Source organism: Zalophus californianus, chromosome 4 (assembly GCF_009762305.2).
Source record: "Zalophus californianus isolate mZalCal1 chromosome 4, mZalCal1.pri.v2, whole genome shotgun sequence".
Classification (NCBI taxonomy): domain Eukaryota; kingdom Metazoa; phylum Chordata; class Mammalia; order Carnivora; family Otariidae; genus Zalophus; species Zalophus californianus.
The window spans coordinates 20,411,879-20,430,165 of NC_045598.1; the positions used below are offsets into that span (position 1 = coordinate 20,411,879).

The window sequence follows — 18,287 nt, forward strand, 5'->3', positions numbered from 1 at the left end:
GCTGGTCCCAGGACCTCCCCGCCCCCCATACCTCAGAAGGCCCAAGTGTACAAAGGTGTTCTGTTTAATAGTCTTTGCCTCGTGGTATCTGATAAGCTTGGGGCATCTCTGTGGTTGATTCCCCCCATTGGGGCTAGGCCTGGGCCCTACCTTGCCCCCACCCACCTGGCCTCCTCCAGTTGGCCCTGAGTCCTGGGGTGGGGGTATCAGAAGCTGCTTGTGTCTTCTCCATTCATCCATCCTTGGGTCCTGCCTCCCATCTCTGAGCTCTCATTCAGCCTCCTGTTGACCAGGGGTAACTGGCGTGGATCCTGCTCGCTGTGCCAAGATGGCTCTCCAGATGCGGCATACCATCCCTCCCCTGGGGAGAGCAGGCTCAGTGTGGCTCAGTCAGAATAAGGCCCTGGACTCTCTGTTACCCCACTGTCTGCCTGATGTAGCTGGGGGGTCAGGATCTGGCCACCATGGAGCCATATGCATGGGTCATCCCTGGATGGCTCAGGACATACCTGATGCGGGTGTAGATGAGGTCATCTCGAGTGGCGCAGGTCAGTAGGGTACGGAGGGTGAAGCTGTGGTTCAGCAGCTGGTTGTGGACAAAGACCCGGATGCAGAAACAGTGGAAGAGAAAATCAGAGGAAGATGTGTCAGAGACCCAGGTACTAGCTCTGTTCTGCTACTAATATGCTACAGGGCAGGTAACACCCCTCCCGGGCCTGTTTTCTCATCTGTACCATGGGGGGGAGGGGGTTACACTAAGTGCTCTTCCAGTACTGAGATTCTCCGCATCAGGGAAAGAGTGAGAAGAGCTGAAAGATGGGCAGAGACGGAGTCTTTGGTGGGTGGGGGTCAAGGGTGGCCAGCACTCTCCCCCTCACCATCTGGATGGTGCCTGAATCCACGTTCAGTCCTTGTAGCCACTGCACCAGGCCCTGGTCCACCATGAGAGCAGCTGTGGAGGAGAAGTCAGGTGGTCAATGCAGGGGTACCTCCTGGCAGAAGGCACCTCGCACTTGCTGTGAATGTTCCCCAGCCAGGTCCCACTCACCTGGGGGCTCGGGGGCCAGGGCGCAGATCTCGGCCTCCCCGTTCACCCGCTGTAGTGCTTGCTGCACCAGGGCCTGGCACTCCTGTTCTTTCTCAGCCAGGACATCTCGGAGCCTGTTGGAGAGCGCAGAGGCTGAGCCGGTAGAATGGAGTGGGGGGGGGGCAGGGAGGGTGAAGCTGGCCCTGAGGCCAGGGGCAAGTCCCAGGGGCTTTACCTGTCAGTCTCTGCTCGCAAGAGGCCCAGCCGCACCACTGGGGTTGGGGGTGCCTGCTCTGGTTTCCCCGGGAGCCGGCTGAGCTGGACCGAGGTCTCCTGCTGCTTGGACTGGGGTTCCTCTTCTTTACTCGACTCCTCTGACCTCGGTGGGACCTCCTCCGTCTCCACCTCTGCCAACCCAAGTGATTGGGTGAGCTCCGGCAGGGAGAGAACTCCCATTTGGGACACCCCCCCCCAAACACCCGGCAGAGGGCGCAAGGCTCTGGGTACCCAGCCGCTCCTTCCCGCCCCTGTCGCGGCTAACCCCCACCAACCACGCCCCCTAGCGGCCTCCGGTGTGCACGTCACGCCCGCAAGGGGGTTACACCCTCGCCGGCAGGCAAGATAGCTCTACTCCCTGGTTTACCTGGGCCCAACACAGCCAGGGCTACCCGCACCGCTCGGCTGAGCAGCGAGTCCAGCACGAACATCCAGTGTGGGCGGATCTGGCGCCGGCGGAGGATCTGCTTCACCTGGAGAGGGAGAAAGGGCGTGGCGAGCCTCAGAGGTGGGGCTCAAGTTGGAGAGACCTAGAAAGTCTTGCGCCAGAGGCAAGTCGGGTAGGCGGGTTTGGGGCAGAGGGAGGAGCTGGGAAACTAGGATTGGGTAGATGCCCCTTTGCTGATGGCTGTATCTTCCTGGGGAAGACATGCAAACTTGCAACATCAAGTCCTTGTACAGTGCCAGGCACGGGGAGCTCACTACCTATTATTGGGCAGTCTGAACCGCAAGAAAGCTCCCTCACCGCGTCCGGGAAAGCGAAGAGCGGTCCGTGCAGAAGCGCAGGCCCGAGGCCTTGGGCCCGCAGCTGCCCCTGCAGCGCCCGCAGGTCCTGGGCCAGCTGCCGGCGGTTGGGAGTGTGGATGTGCGCCCCGAGGCAGCGCAGTAGCTGTTCCACATGATTCCTGCCCAGCCAGGGCCCCTGCGAAGGAAGAGGGGTTGTCAGTGGGTGGGCTCCCAACTGAGTCAAGAGAGCTGCGGGCGGGCGGGGGAGGGGGGGGAGGAGGGAGCGGGGGAGGCGTGCGGAAGGCCATCAACCGGCTTCCTGGCCGGGGCGCTGGCCGGGGCGCACGGCCGGCCGGCACCCACCTGGTCCTGCTTCCGGCGCAGGCTGCTGGCCAGCGCCGGCAGCTCCTCCTCCAGCACGGCGGCCAACATGGCCCGGCGCTTGCTCTCCTGGTGCAGCAGGCTCAGCCCGCAACTCTCCTCAGGGGACGTGGGCTCCTCGGCCCCGGCTTCCTCGGGCACCCTAGTGCAATGGGGGGCTGCGGCTGGACGGCGGGTGGCAACATGGCCGGCCGCCTCCACCCCAGGCTTTGAATCCTGGCTCTTCTACTTGGCCGCCTACCTCACACGGGGTAAGACAGAGAAGCCTGGCGCACTGAGGCGGCACAATAATTACAAGTCGGAGCATCTGGGAGGAGGCACCCAATGCCATCCTCGCAAGTGGCTCGAGGTGCCCAGGCCCCCAAAGGGGACTTTTTCCGGAGGGAGTACAGGGACAACCCCAGATGAGGCAAAGCCACTCCAAGACCTTGGGCTCTCACCGGAGCTGGCTGGTGTCTCCATAACTGAGGCAGCGCTTCGGGGGACTGGGTGGGTGCTGAAAGGGTGCCTGAGGGCGTGGGAATGTCTGGGGCTGGGTGGTCGGGTCAGCTGAAGGAGTGGGGCTGGCTGAAGGGGCATCTGAGGGAGGGACGAGGCCGTCAGCCTGGGCCCCCCCATTCAGCCCCCTCCCTCACCCCAGTGCGCCCACTCCCTCCACCTGCATGTTACCTGAGGGCCGCAGTGCATGTCGGGGGGAGCCGGGGCTGCGGCTTCTCTTCCCGGGCTGCAGGAAGGGGTCCCCCAGCAGTGCTGGAGCACTGGCTCGAAGGCGGGGGTCTGGCTCAAAAGTTCGGAGAAGGAAGGCTTGGGCCTCCGCTGACAGAGAAGTGGGCACTGGCGGATGCACCTTGTACATGCCCACCTGGGAGGGGTCAGGGAGGACAGACAAAGGTCAAGTTTCGAGGTGTTCAGGGCTCTGTCTGTCCCCACCCCACCTCATGAGCTAGGCCGTGAGGGGTCTCACCTGAAACATGGCAGCCTGCGGGCTCCCTAGCTCATGGAAGGGTGGCCGACCTGTGGCCATCTCGATCACAGTGCAGCCCAGTGACCAGATGTCAGCTGCCTTCCCGTACCCTCGTGGGCCCTGGTCAATGATTTCTGGCGCCATGTACTGTAGGGTCCCTGGGGCAAGAGAGGTAGCCACAATGCTCACCTGGGCTTGAGATGATGCGGGGCTGGCAGGGGCTCTCATCCTTTAGCCACCGGTGCCCACCCTGAACTCTGTCATCCAAACAATTCCCATCACCTACCCTGGTGGTCAAACATCTATCCTGAGTTTCCTCACTCATCTTGGGCTCCATCACATTCTGACTTCCTCACCCACAGTAGTGGATCCTGGACAGCATCATCCCCTCTGAACCCCATCACACACTTTTGCCCGCATTGACACTTCCGGGCTGCATTTCAGGCACTAAATTCACCATCGTCAGCTACTCAAGCTCCAGTTCTAGATTCTATCACCTCACCCCTGGCTCAATCACCTGCCCTTGGTTCTGTGCCCCATTAGGGCTCTAACTCCATGGCCAGGAGAAACACCATTCCCTGGAAGTCCTAAGAATTCTTCTGTCCCAGGTCAGCATCTCCACTCCCCACCCCACACCCCATTACCTGTGAAGGTCTCAGTGCAAGGTGTGATGCCTGCCAGCCTCTTGGAGGTGCCAAAGTCAGAAATCTTGAGCAGCCCACTGAAGGTGTTGATCAGCACATTGTCCCCCTGAGTAGAGTGGACATTGTGCTCGGTGGACATTAGGCTGGGCTCCTGATGGCGGAACTGGACCCTATTCCTGGATCCCATCTTCTACAATCGCAGCCTGACCCTGCCTCTATCAGTGTCCTCCCTCTGCCATCCCACTTACGATGGGTGTTGGGAGCTGGGAGCTGGCACCTGATTCGGCTTCAGGTCTGAAGTTCTCTCCCTCCCTAGGGAGCCTCCTTGATGAATTCCCCACCCTTTGCAAAGGGGTCGGCCTTCTTAATGTAAATTGCCAGTCTCTGTCTAGACCCGTATGTCTTTCCTGCCCCCCCACCCCACCAGCTGCAGGACTTACCTTTATGTCTCGATGCACTATGCGGTTGTCATGCAGATAGCTGAGTCCCTGCAGGATCTGGCGGGTGTAGAAACTGATGGTGCTCTCATTGTCCTGCAGGGGTCCCCACACTGACCGCAGCAAGGAGGACAGGCTGCCTGGGCAGACGCAATCCAAGAGCATCATTGGCACCCCCTTACTCCAGCCTTCAGCTCTCTGCTGAAGGCCCAGGCACACTCATGCCATGACCCAGATTCCATCACCACCCAAGTGCACTGCGTCAGCTAATTCTGGGCTACCCCACCCACACACGCTAGGATCCATTTTCCCCGAGGGTTCCCCACCCCTGCCTGGCCCCATCTCCCTGCCCCACACTTCCAGTTCCACTGCCATCCCACACAGGGCACGTACCTCCAGGCACTTCCTCCATGAAGATCTTGAGGTAGCCGCCCTGGCTGGTGGAGCCCAGGTAGCGCACGATGTTCTTGTGGCGAAGGCGTTTGTGCAGAGCAATCTCTTCATGCAGGGGCTGAGAGAACCTAGGGGCAGGGAGGAAGAGAGGAATAGGCCGGTTTGGGGCAGGGATGCTCACCCAACTCCAGCAGCAGGCAGGCCACGCCCCCAGGACCTGCCCCCACCACAGGCCCCTCTCTGACCTTCCCCGCCTTATCACCCAGCCCACAGGCCCCTCCAGACCACTTCCCCGCGTGTTCCCTGCCATTCTGCCCACAGGACCCCCTCCCCTCGGGCCCTGAGCCCGCCCGCGCGGCCCCGCACACCGCACCTGCTGTCCCGCTCCGGGATCTCCTTAATGGCGATGCGCACCCGCGTGTGCCGCTCGCGGCCCGCGTACACCACCCCGTAGGTGCCCTTGCCCAGCACCAGCCGCTCGCCTGTCTCCGTATACTCATAATCAAACTGCGGGGGGCGGGCGAGATGGGAGCTCAGCAGGGCCCCCAGCCCTTCCCCTGCCCCTCGCGCTCCCAGGCCCCCTTCCTCACCTCCAGCACCTCCCCCACGCCCTCCGCCTCCTCCGCGGGCGCCGTGGAATCCGGATTCGTCACCAAGGCTTGGATCAGGCCACAGAACCTGAGGGGGGGGGGGGGAGGTCAGGCCGACGGGAGGGGCACCTTGGGCGGGGACTGTCCCCTCCTGGGCCGAGAGCACCGACGGGACACGTCCCTTCCTTTCCCTCGCTCCCCTGGCACCCGGCCGTCCGCGAGGCTGCGCGCACCACTGGCAGTGCCCCACGCTGGGGAAGCACAGCTGCGCGTCCTGAGCCGGGGGCAGCGCGTAGACGAAGCAGCAGCGCTCATCCCGCTTCGAGGAGCTGGGAAGAGAGGAAGAACCGCTGTGAGCGCTCCCCGGCCGGCCGGCGGCGCCCCTCCTCCCCGGGCCCCGCCCCAGGTCTCGCCTCTCACCTGACCCCGCAGATGGAGGCCACTGGGAAGGTCCAGCTGGAGGGAACGTCCTGGCAGAAGGAGGTGGCTCTCAGGGGGATGCTGGGGGACTGGGAGAGTGGTTTGGGGAAGGGAGAAAGGTTCTGGAGAAGGAGTGCACAGTGGTGAGTGAGGGGCCTCAGCAGTGGCTTCACCTGGGTTTCGGGCTCCAGCAGGCTCAGGGTCACTGCGCTCACGGGATCAGTACCCTGAATCTCCAGCCTGGCAGGCAGCAGCACCTTGTTCATCTCCAGAACCAGCACCTGCAGGTGATGAGGAAGGGGGTAGGTTAGAAGGGGCCCGCCCCTCTCCCAGGTCCCACACCCCCACTGGGCGGCCTCACCAAGCACTGGTCCCCTTGGGGACAGGCTGTCTTGAGTGGCTGACAGGACTGTAGCAAGAAGTGGAGCCAGAAGTGGGCACGGTGCGGGGGTCCTTCGGGAAGCTCTAGCATGGGTCTGAAGTGCTGGTACAGCAGGAAGGTTTCCATCATGGACACCAGGTACCTGCAGACACAGCCTTGTCCTCAGCTCAGCCCAAGCCCCCAGCTAGCACTGCCAGCGAGAGCAGACTGGCTAGGGTGTAGCCAGAACCTGGGCACTGGGTGTGGTAGGCACTGGTCTGGAAGGGGCCTGGTCACTGGCTCAGAGCTCAGGCTAGCATGCCAGGCGACATCAGCGCAGGGGCAGGCGGCCGGGGCCAGGCCAGGTGTGCAGCGGGGACCACCTACCAGATGGGAGCGTCGAGCTTGTACAGCTGCTCTGCAGCCAGCGCCACCTGGGCGAGGTCATTGGCGAGGATCTGAGCTCCCAGGTAGAAGCCTACATCCCAGTAATACTGCATCTTCTCCACACAGCCTTTTCGGGCCAGCAGGCAGCCCAGCTTCATGCCTGGGGGAGAGGGGTATGGGCCCTAGGGAGTGTGGTTGCAGGTTTGGGCAAAGCCCGGGTGTGGGCCGCAACATCCATGTGGGCAGGAACATAGAAATAGGTGAGGGGTCCCTGGGTGGCACAGTCAGTTAAGCATCCAACTCTTGGGTTTAGCTCAGATCGTGATCTCGAGGTCGTGAGATCAAGCCCTGCATCAGGCTCCACGCTCAGTGCAGAGTCTGCTTGGGATTCTCTCTCCCTCTGCCCCCTTCCCTTGCTTTCTCTCTCTCTCTCTCTAATTAGTAAATATATATTTAAAAAAACAACAACAAAGAAATAGGTGAAAACTTCGGTATGACTCTCAGCTCCTGAGCAGGAGCTCAGGCACAAGGAAGTTTTGGGGAACAAGTGTATGTCGAATTCGGTGTGTAAGGAACACAGGTGTTCTGAACACTTGTGGCCTCAAGGGCTCATGAGGGCCCAGGACAGGTATGAGTGTCCAGATGTGGGTTCAGGCAGAACAGGTCCAAAAGGGGACCAGGCCAGACCCAGCTCCAGCCCGGGGTCCTCTCTCCCCGCGCTCTCCCTGGGCCCCTCTGCGGCCTGCTGGTGGGAGGAGGGTGCAGGGCTGGGACTCACCTATGAGCTGGAGCTCCTCAGAGTCCTCAAAGCACCGCCCAGCAGCAATGAGCAGCACAGCTGCATTGATGCCCGAGTGGAGGCTGGGCTCAACATCAAAAGCCTTGCGATACCTGGGGTGGGGGTGGGGACTCAGGGCTGGCCTGATGCCCACAGCCCCATCCTCCAGCCCACCGTCCACTTGCTGGTGCCCCTTACCAGTGATAGGCCTGCTCCCGGTGCCCGGCGTCCTGGAAGCCAGAGCTGAAGAACATGTCCTTGTAGACACGGCCACACATGCAGTAGAGGTCGGGCGCCACAGAGCCCTCACCCTGGACCAGCGGCAGCAGCACGGCCAGTGCCTTCTCCCGGTCCCCGGGCCTGTTCCTCCTAGGGAAAGGGGAACACAGGCCGAGGGCTTACCCGATGGCCCTGCCCCACTCTATCCACGAACCCCTAGACCCTGGACAGCAGAGACCCTTCCAAAGGCCTGATGATAATGAACCCAGAAGAGCTGTGACTCTGGTCAATACCGGCCTTTCTAGAAGTAATGATCCCAGAGAGCAGTGATTCCTAGCAGCCGTGACTCTGAGGGACAGTGACTGTGGCAGCTGTGAGCACTTGGACAGCAGCGGCGCCAGGCCACCGCTCCCCAGGCAGCAGTCACAGAACCACAGGGCCCATGTGACATCAGTGTGACCCCGGTCAGCGAAGTCCCTGAACAGCACGGGTCCCACACTGCAGTGACCCCACACGGCAGACAGCCATGTCCCCAGGCGGCTAGGACCTGAGCCTTGCTCTGCCACTCACCGGTTGAGGGCAAACGTGTAGTGGAAGCAGACATTGTGCTGCTCAGCCACATCGCAGGTGGGCAGGGCCTGCAGGGTCTCCACCAGCCCGATGATGGCCGAGTAGTCCTGCGGGGGAGCAGCGTACACTGGCACGATGGCCTCTGGCGGGGGGGACCCTGACGGAAACCTTGAGTTTGGGGTCCCCTCCCATCCCTGACACGGCATCTTCCCACCCGCCACACCTTACACAGAGAACCCACCGTGTGCCCCAGCTTCCCTACCGCTCTGGGAGATCGTGACATGATCATCCCCTATTACAGGTAAGGAAACCGAGGCTCGGAGACATGAGATCATTTGCTCAAAGCCACCAGTGCAGGGGTGGCACAACCAGGAGACGGACTCGGGTTCTTCTGACCCCGCCTGCCTCTCTAAGGGCCACACACCTGCACATCGCGGTAGGAGAGCAGCAGGTTCATGATGATGTCGGGGCTCAGCAGCTCCACGCTGTCCAGTCTCCGCTGCAGGCGGGCCAGCTCCTGCCGCAGCTGCGGCCCACAGAACCGCTCCCGGGCCCGCCGGATGTCCTGCCGGATGGTCTCCCGGAAGTAGCCACTGATGCCCCCGGCCGAGGAGGGAGGGGGAGAGAATGATGGGGCCTGTCCCTCAGCCCCAGCCCGCTGTGCCCTCACCAGCCTCCTCCTGGTGCCCCCTCTCTGCACCCCATTACCAAGAGTCCGTGGGCGTGCTCTCCAGCAGGCGGGCCAGTCGGCCCACCAGGGGCGTCAGCAGGGCCTCAGTGCCCACCCCGGCCTGGACCAGCCCATCAGCCAGGCCCCTCAGGAGGCCCGGGTCACCGCACAGCACCCGACCAGTGGCTGTCACCACATAAGGGATCAGCGTGTAGCTGCCAACACAATCCTGGTGGGGGGGAGGCAGGAATCGGCAGGTCAGAGGTTGGCACCGGGTTAGAGAGGGGCAGTGAGGGGGGGGGTCAGAGGTCAGCACCAGTGGGGACCGGAACAGCAGAGAAGGGGCACACATCACGAAGGTTGGCAATAGGGAACAGACGGTCACATGGATGGCAGAGGAATTAGAGCGGTCAGAGGTGACTGAGGATGCCAGGAAAGGTGTGGAGGTCGAAGGAGCAAAGGGTGGCTTCTGCTCACCGAGTTCTTCTGGAAAACATCCTCCTGCAGGGGACAGTCAGATTGGTATTCTGGGTAGTCCCCCCCCACCTCAAGCCTGCCCCTACTGGCCACCTGGCCACCTACCCGAAGGGCCTGCAGGTCAGGGAGGTCAGCCTGGGAGCAGAGGAGCACGTTGTTGGTCATGCTGAAGCTCTCCCGCACACCAAGGTGGTAGAACAGGGAGGGCTGCGCCAGGGAGCTGCTCACCTCCAGCATCACCACGTCTGCGGGCACACAGGTGGAGGCCCTGAGCCATGAAGCCTAGCTCAGTGGAAAAGGAGACTGGGGATCCACCCTGGCTCAGATGACCTTCCCATGAGACTCCAGCAGGGTCCAGTTTTGCTCTGGCCTCAGTTTCCCCCTTCTAGGTCCCTCTGGCTCTTATACAGAACAGATGATATCTGTGGTGTTGCAGAGAGGACGGAGCTCAACGGGCTGGGACCTTCATCCCACTGTTCAGAGCCTGTGGGCACTGAGCATGGAGGAGAGGTGCTGTGCACCAGCCACCAGCCTGTTCCAGGCCATTTGAAAGGCAGGTGTTGCACCGACATACCCCGAGTCCTCAACGCAGTCTCTTGAAAGGGGCCGCACCGGCCGCGTGTGTAGACAGTGCTGTGCCAGTGTGTGTATAGCTGTTTCTATCTGTGTGTGTGACAGTGTCTGCGAGGGCCTGTATGAGTCAATATATGTGCGACGTGTGAGTCTAAGGCCATGTGTGTCTTTGTGTCCTCGAGGTCGAGTCAGACTTCATTTTTAGGCTGCGATTTTAGGGCCATCAGACAAGCTTGGTTCCCAGACTCTTGGATGAACAAATTAAGTGTCAGGGGCGGGGCGTCCGGGTTGGCGGAAGGGAGGGATGACCCGCGCGGGAAGAGCCACCTTTCTGGCCCCGCCCCTAGCGACCCTGCCCTGCCTCCAGCTCCGCCCACTACCTCGCAACCTCTGGGGCCTCATAACCTAAGTTCCCTCGCCCAGAACCCCGGGCCTAAGGGTCCCTTAGTTTCTCTTTCCGCCTCTCTAGCCCGATCCTCGGAAGTAGTGTGTCACCGACCCTGGAGTCCAGTCCCCCAAGTACGGCCCCTTTCCCTAGTCCAAGCTCCACCTCCCAGATCCGCCCTCACGAGCTCCACGCGAGATCGTCTTGAGGCTGAGCCCTCCAACCCCAGTCTTGAGATACCACACTGTGCCCCGCTCCCAGCCTCGCCGGGATCCTAACCCCGCTCCCCAGGCACAGTGCCGACTCCAGAGTGCTTTAAGCCCCATCCCCGGACCCCGGAGGCTCCGGACCTGGATCCACTAAGTCCCAGCCCGAGCCCGGCCGTGCTCCAGATCCCCTAAATTCCACTTTTATCACGCCGCTACCTCGAACCCCTCAGCCTAGCTCACCTTGTGCCCCCCAGGACCCCACACCCATCTCGGGGTCTCCCCGGAGTCGCCGAACCACGCCCCTTTCGGCCCTCCCTGGGACCCTAAGCCCCGCCCCGGCCCCGGCCCCGCCCCCAGCGCGCGCTCACCCGCGTTGTAGAAGGAATCCAGCGCCGCGGTGTCTCCCAGCGCCAGCGTGCCGAAGGGCAGGCTGCGCAGCTGCGGTCGCGGTCGCGGCCCGGGGAGCTGCGCGCAGGCCTCGCGCAAGCAGCGCAGGGGCAGCGGCTCCGCCTCGGCTCCCGCCTCGGCCTCCAACCCGGGCTGCGGCTCCCGGGTCAGCACGTAGACCACGCTGAGCGGCCGGCTTCGCGCGCAGCCCCGGCCGGGGGGCGCGGCGTGGGGCCGACCCCGGCTCAGCGCCTCGGCCAGCGGGTCCTGCCAGCAGCTGCCGGCGCGCTCCAGGGCTCCGGACCGCAGGCACGGCCCTGCCGTGCGGGAGCGCTCGGGCGGCGGGTGCCCGGCTCTGGGCACCCGGGGAGGGGCAGGAGCCAGTGGCTACGGATCCAGGGATCTCAGGATCGGGAATCTGGTACGGGAGCTGGAAATCCAGACTCGGCCAGAGGTCCTGTTCCGGGAATCTGGAGCCCAGGGCGAAACCCGGGGTGGGACTTGCAAGGTCCTGAGGATCTGAAGTCGGGGATTAGGTCCCGGGAATCGGGGACATCCAGTGATCCGCGGCTCAGAGTCACGTAAGGGATCCCGGGAATCGGTCCGAGCGTTTCCACCACCCGGACTCCGCAGGAAAGAGTCGGCCGTCGCTCTCCCCTGCCCTCACATGTAGGCCGGGCCCAGCCCTTTCCCGGCCGACTGGGAAAGCTCCACCCTCGGCCCTGGGGCAGAGCCGCTCCCTAGCGGCCCCGGGACTTGGCCTCTCCCCTCCCTCCTCTCCTGCCAGAACCACCGAGACTGGCGGCTTCCGGAACAGCCTGCCCCCCTGTGCTGACCAACCAGTGGTTGGTCTGATCAGGGCAGGCGCCTGTAAGATGCGTGCCCAGGCCAGGGCTGGGGGGAAGGTGTGAACTGCAGCACCTGCCCTGCAGGGATCTGTTGAATGAGTGGATCTCCAGAGACATCAGAGTGCTCAGAACACAGTGAAGAGCCTACATCCTCCGGGGCCCTGCTGTGCAGGCGGGGAGGGACTAGCAACGAGGAAGCCTGCTTCCTGGCCTGCCAGGAACGTGGTACTTGGCCTCTGAGCCCAGGTCTTTGCCCTTTCTCCAGGGGGCTGCTTTCCCCAGAATCTAACCTGCTATGGAGCCTTGCTAACCTCTGACCTCCACCCAAACATGACCACGGGACCTGAATCCCCACACAAATATTTCTCCACCTACCTGAAGAAGAACCAGAAATTTCAGCCCTTGAGCTACCACAACTGCACAGCCCCCCAAACCCCTAACCTTCCAGTGTGAGTTAGTGAGGCAGCAGTCTGATGTAAACCTCAGTGGGTTCTGGAATCAGGAGCTGGGGATTTAAGAGAGTCTCCAAGATCACTTGGCAAGCCCAGGACTACCTGTCAGACTGCAGTTACCATAGTCTTAACTGTGTGTTGCTCTGCCACTTTCTAGAATGTGACACCAGCAAGGTAACTGCTGGATAACCGTTACCCTGTGGAAGAAAAATGCACCTTTCCTGGCTTGACTCTGAGTTCAAACCAGCCCCGAATGGGACAGGCAAGTAGTAGTAGAGAATGAGAACTTGGCTCACAAGAGACGCAGGGGTGGAGAACAGATGACTTAGAAGGCCCAGGCATGGGTCAACAGGGTGAGATGCTGCGCAGGTGTCCCCACAAAACCACCTACCTGTAGGACCTGGAGGACACCAGGGGGCTGTCAGTGGATGCTTGAATCCTTCCAAGTCCTCCACTACATGCTCCTCTGCCCTTGGCTTGCACACCTCTAGAGATGGAAGCCTCACTACCTTCCGAGGCCAACCCTTCCATCTTCCTGACTGGAAGGTCTTCCTTGAATGGAGCTGAACCCTGTGTCTCTGCTCTGCCCTCCTGAGTTTTTCCCAGTAACTGGGAGAGTCCTGCAAGTCAGGAAAGGTTTAAAGTGATTTTATTTTTAAATGAGGGCAGGAGAGCAGAGGCAGTTAGCAATGGGGAGGGTAGCCAAGGGTCCGGAAGCTGAATGGGAGAGATAAGAGGCCCAGCTGCCAGGGTATCCTAGTGAGCATTTTGTGAACCTTGCGGTAAGGGTGGCCCACGCCCTGGCCTGAGGCCCAGTCGATGCCATACTTGGGAGCTGTGGCCTCAGACACTGCGTAGCACCCACTGAAGTTGGCCTGGTAGCGTGATCTGTCCCACCTGGCGCCGTGGACAATCAGCACAGTTGCTGCTGCTCTGCATGGTGGTCCGCATTGTGGGTGGTAAAGGGCTTCCTGTTGTGGGAGCTCAGGGAGTCCCCTGGCCGGGAGGGGTTGGAGGCACCCTGGAGCGGGACACCATGCCTGGCCCCCTCGGAGAGATGATCTCGCAGGAGCCTCAGAGCAACCGTGAGGGGGATGTTAGCAGGCCCCAGGAGAAAATAGCAGCACCAAGGAGCCAGGGGCTTGTCCCCAGGTCACCCGGCCAGTCACAGGGCTACTGGGACTTGAACTCAGGACTGTGGCTCTGAAGCCACTAGCCCCTCCCCCGCCTGCCCCTCCCCAAATCCCCAGCTCCCACCAGCAGCCTGAACAAGTCTGCAGGGTGGGGTAGGGGAGAGTGGGGTGGGACTTCCCAGTGCCTGTGCGGGCAAGGGCACCTCCTCATAACCACTTCCCTCTTGGAAGTCTCTCAACAGTCACGGTGTCTCTGAAAAAAAAAAAACAAAAAACAAAAAAAAAACCCCACAAAACAAAAAAAAAAACCCTTTCCCGCTTCCTCTGCCAAAGCAGATAACACAGACACTCAGCAGGGCCTCCGATGGCTCCCACAACCTCTCTCCCGGCCTCCTTGCCCATTTTACAGGGGAGGAAGCTGACACGGAGGGCACTTGCCCAAGGTCACATGGTTAGTAAACAAAAGAGCTGGATTGAAACTCAGGACTGTTTGCCTCTAGAGCCCAACTTGTTCACTCCTGCACTATTCCATCTCATGACTGCCATTTCTCAGATGAGGAGACTGAGGCCCACAGAGGGGAAGGAATTGCCCTGGGTCATTTATGGAGGTGGTGGTAGCACTGGGGAAGGATCCAGCCTCCCTTAACTTCTTCCCCTGCTCTGGGCCCCACCTCAGGCTCACGCGCCTGCCATGCCCTCTGAGAATTTGTCCAGCACCAGCTGGTAGTGATCTGCCTCCCCAACGAGGCGGAAGGCCTCAGAGTGGGCAAAAGTGTGGTTGCCAATAAAGTCCTCCAGCTCCCCCCCCCCCCAGCTCCCAGGTACCTGGGGGGAAGGAGGAGGCAGGGATGGAGGAATCCTCAGATCCCATGGTGGGGATTCAGAGTGCCAGCGAATTGCCCCCCCCCCCCCCCCCCCCCGCCAAGGCCCCTGGGGCCCTGGGGGGAACTTACCCTGAAAAGCGAGCTGGCGCAAATTCTCATTCCCCAGCCAGAATTCAGACTCGGGCTTCCAAAACCGGCTTTGTAAGAAGACCAAGAGCAGAATAAACCCACAGGACCATCCTGTTGCTTTTGGAACACTTAGGGAGGCAGAGAAGGCCAGCACAGGAGACGGGGAGAAGCAGGGGGCAGGTCAGCAGAGAGCGGGCGCACTGTGAGGGGTGGGCAGACACCTGCCCCCTCTTTGAACTGGGGGCTTGTTGATAATGTGTGAGTCCGAGTGATCTTTGCCTGTGAATAGTGATGAACTCCACATTCCCTTACTAACTTCTGCCGACCGTCCCCCTCCTGCCGGAGCCTGACAAGTCCCGGGGTGACCGAAATGAGAGAAACGTGGGGCCTGCCCTTGGAGGATGGTCAGTCCTGCTGGGAGTCAGATCAAAACAACCTGCTCTAATTTAGAAGAATCAAGATATTAGAGCAGAGAGGTCACCTCCAGAGTCCCAGGCTCGAGTCCTGGCCTTACCCTGACGTCCCCCAGCTCCCACAGCAAGCCAAGCAGTCCCCAGGCCCTACAGAGTTTCTCTCCTCAATACCCTTCAGTCTAAGGGCCTCTCCTTCCCTGGCGGCCCGGACCCCTGCCGTCCTCCTAACCTGAGTCCCGGCCTCGGTCCTATCCCCCACCGCAGTGCACCTTCCATGGTGCAGCCCGAGTCTTTTTCCTAAAACGTAAGTCTGACCGGGTCCCTCCTCTGTTTACAATGCTTCCATGGCTCTCCATCGCCTCCCATGCTCCTCAGTCAGCCATTCCGTGCCCTCCATAAACTGGCCTCTGTAGAGGCCCTTAATCCATGCTTGACCTACACCAGTCCAACACCGACACGCCTGACCTCTTATCTGTCTTCAACTCATTCACACGATCTCCTCAAACCCTCTCGTCCTCTCCTGCCTCCCTGTGTGTTTGTCTTTCCGTCTACCTGGAATGCTCTTCAGCCCCCCATCTATCTAGAGAACTTCTACAGAGCCTTCAAGGCCCTTTCAAATGGCATCTCCTCTGTGAAGCCTTCTCAGACTTCAAGCCCTCTGGGAGCTCAGTAAACGTTTGCCTTGGCTGGGAGGAAGGCCTTGGCTCCAGTGGGCTCTGGCTCCCCCTAGGGGCCAAGAGGAAAAGTGTCCGCTGGACCTGGCCTCGGAGCCCTTTGAGCCTCCCTGACACTCACCAGCCCCCGACTTCTTTGGTGTCCTTGTCACAACAAGCCGGGAGGCTCTGCCCTCGAGTAGGCATAGACAGCACCAGCCACTCAACGTGGCACGCCGGCTCAGCAGCTCCTGGCAGCTTCTGGGGCCTACAGAAGGGGAGATGGGCTGAGGGGAGTTGCCAAGGGGTGTTGCCAACCCTCACCCTGCAGACAATGGAACAGGCCAAGGGTGGGACCCTGGGAGCCCTCTCAGCTCCATCGGGCCCCTGAAGAGAGGCTCTACGGAGGGCTGGGCCATGTCTGGCGGCCGATCGACACCCCAGCACCACCTGATGCCAAGTTCCTGTCTCCCGCGAAGGCTGCCTCCAGGCACCACAGCAGGGGCGCTGGGTCTCCTGCCCCAGGAAAAGACAGAGTGTTGGCTCTGAGGTCTGAGTACTTCCAAGGCCCACAAACCAGAGGGGAGGTGCCCAGGCCCCTCTCCTAATCCCCCCCCAACTTCTCCCAACCTTCCATCCCCCCACAGTGGATTGCTCAACAGCAGCCGAGCAGAGACACCCCGGTCTAGTCCTGGGGAAAGAAACAAAGAAAGCAGAGGACCATGGTCCCACACACTCAGCAGGCTCACCCTTGGGGCCCATCTTGCCAGGTGGTCCAGGTTGCCCTGAAATCCCGGAGGCCAAGGTGCCTTAAGTCCCACCCCGTGCGCAGAGCAATGAGGGACTCGAAGCTCGAAGTCAGATCCCAGCTGCACTCCTTGCTGGCTCTGTGATTGGGAGCACGCAGCTTATCGTCCCTGGGCCTGACGTTCCCGCTCAGCAAAATGGGATAGAACCAGCTACCTCACAGAGTCAACCTTAGGGTGCTGGGCGTCCAGCCTGGGGCCTGGCACACACTAGGTTCCTTGCCCCTCGGTCATGGCCTCTCAGCATAGACAGTAATCGCTGCATCCCCAGCCTGCCCACTTCACTCCAGGCCCCTGCCCGCTTCCCGGCATCCCTGACCTTGAGGGCCTGCAGCACGTTTCTCTCCATGACTTCCTGGGGCTCCAGGACAACTGGGCAGGAGGACAGTTTGGCTGGCTTCCAGTTCCCTGGGTTCTGCAGGAAGACGCAGGGTTGGGTGGCCACAGGGTGGGCATGGGGGAGTGGGCATATCTCCTCCAGACCCCTTTGTGGTTCTCTTTCCATCTCCCAGATTCCAGTTGTCAGGACCCTTGCCTCCAGAGCTGCCAAGGGTCAAGGGTTGGCACCACTTGCATCTATTTGCATAAATTTACAGTGCAGAGCCCAGATGATCAAACTCCCACCCTGCTCCTTGAGGCTAAGTGCCTGGGTGGGAGAAGGACACCCAGGGAAGGAGTGAGGGTTGGTGGGGAGGGCAACCTAGACGCTGGGCAGCTGGGGTGGCCCTGGGTCCTCAGGCAGGCCAGCTTCCCAAGGAAGAGGAGCAAAAAGGGAGAATGGGGTCCAGAGTAGGCCCATCTTGCTGGTGCCCTGAGGGAGGATGCCAGTTTATAAAGGGGCCAGGCTGGTGGGAGAACATGAAGCCTGACTCCTGAGGGACATCACACCCAGGCTAGAGTCAGCAGAGGGTAGAGGCATTTCCTCCCTCAGCCCTGGAGGCCGCGATGGAGCCCGACTTCTGATCCCGGTCTCTGGGGCTCTGTAGCCATCTCTCCAGACCTTTGGATTCACGTAGGGTTTTCCGCCTTTGCCCCTCTGCTTGTTCTGTGTCTTCCGTGTGGGATGCTCTCCTCTCCATCTCTCCCCGCGAAGCCCCACCTATGTGTGGAGGTCCAGGCCTCCTGCCAGCTCTTGCAGGGGTCCCTCCCTGGTCCTTGTCAAGTGTTATGACCACGGCTACCATTCGTTGGGCACCTGCCGCACTCCACGAGTCCTGCTGGGTGTGGTTTGTGTGTGGCCTCTGTTCCTTATGCAGCCCGGCTCATAGTCATTATTGGCCCTGGGTTGTAGGCCTGGCACAAAGCAGGCACTCAATAAACATTGGTTAAATGAATGAATAAACAAGGAGAAACTGAGGCCCAGAGACAGAACATAGCTTGTTCACTCTCTGGCACCTCTATGCCCAGAGCCACAGAGATTTTGCCCAAACTCCCCACCGGGGAGACACTCTCGGCAAAGTGACTTCATGCCCACTCTCAAGTCTGTTGGGGAGACCCCGGCAGCACCTAGGAAATAGTTGCTAATATAGGCAGGCCTGGAGGCTAGGAGGCCAGTGAGGAGGCAAAAGCCACAGTCCAGATGCGAGGGTTGAGGTCTGAGCTGGGGAGAATCCTCAGGGGACAGCAGAGGACAGGGAAGGCTCACTCCCTTGTTTGTGCACCCATCCGTTCACTCGGTCATTTGTTCATCAAGCCTTCCCTGAAGGCCTTCTCTATGCCAGGCCCAGGGCTCGTGGGGGCCGGGAGGCGGCGGTAGCAGGGGGTGTCGGGAAGGTAGAGGCCGAGTGTGCCAGACTGGATGGATGCATGAGATGGACTCTCTGAAATCGTGAAATTTCAATTCCAGGGATCTCTCCTCCCCAAACTCTCCCACAGGTGTGCCAAGAGCTACAGACAAGCCTAGTTAACATGTGCTATTTTTTAAAAAAAGATGTATTTATTTGAGACAGAGAGCATGAGCGGGAGGGGCAGAGGGAGAGGGAGAGAGAATCTCAAGCAGAATGAGTGTGCAGCTGGAGGTGGGGCTTAATTTCACGACCCTGCGATCACGACCTGAGCCAAAAGCAAGAGTTGGATGTTTAACCGACTGTGCCACCCAGGTGCCCATCATGTGTTACTTATAATACATTTTTTTAAAGATTTTATTTATTTATTT

The 18,287-nt window shown here is 60.7% G+C and overlaps 1 protein-coding gene across 1 annotated transcript; it reads right to left on the reverse strand.

The window, feature by feature from the left end:
• Positions 1-207: 207 nt before the first annotated feature.
• Positions 208-17,600, reverse strand: MAP3K6 (mitogen-activated protein kinase kinase kinase 6). The gene is given in 42 exon segments (XM_035727041.1): positions 208-361; positions 510-586; positions 879-952; positions 1,049-1,161; positions 1,263-1,434; positions 1,671-1,776; positions 2,049-2,225; positions 2,393-2,552; positions 2,851-2,989; positions 3,080-3,272; positions 3,375-3,532; positions 4,019-4,124; positions 4,459-4,595; positions 4,849-4,976; positions 5,222-5,355; positions 5,439-5,526; positions 5,672-5,767; positions 5,859-5,908; positions 6,032-6,139; positions 6,220-6,382; positions 6,607-6,766; positions 7,385-7,497; positions 7,583-7,753; positions 8,174-8,280; positions 8,598-8,766; positions 8,882-9,072; positions 9,321-9,344; positions 9,426-9,565; positions 10,856-11,261; positions 12,566-12,574; positions 12,951-13,096; positions 13,099-13,170; positions 13,994-14,121; positions 14,257-14,314; positions 14,317-14,388; positions 15,269-15,273; positions 15,469-15,514; positions 15,517-15,594; positions 16,061-16,111; positions 16,452-16,540; positions 16,833-16,977; positions 17,570-17,600. Coding segments are annotated over 42 exon segments (4,881 nt in total). The 3' UTR covers positions 208-270.
• Between the last annotated feature and the right edge of the window lie 687 nt (positions 17,601-18,287).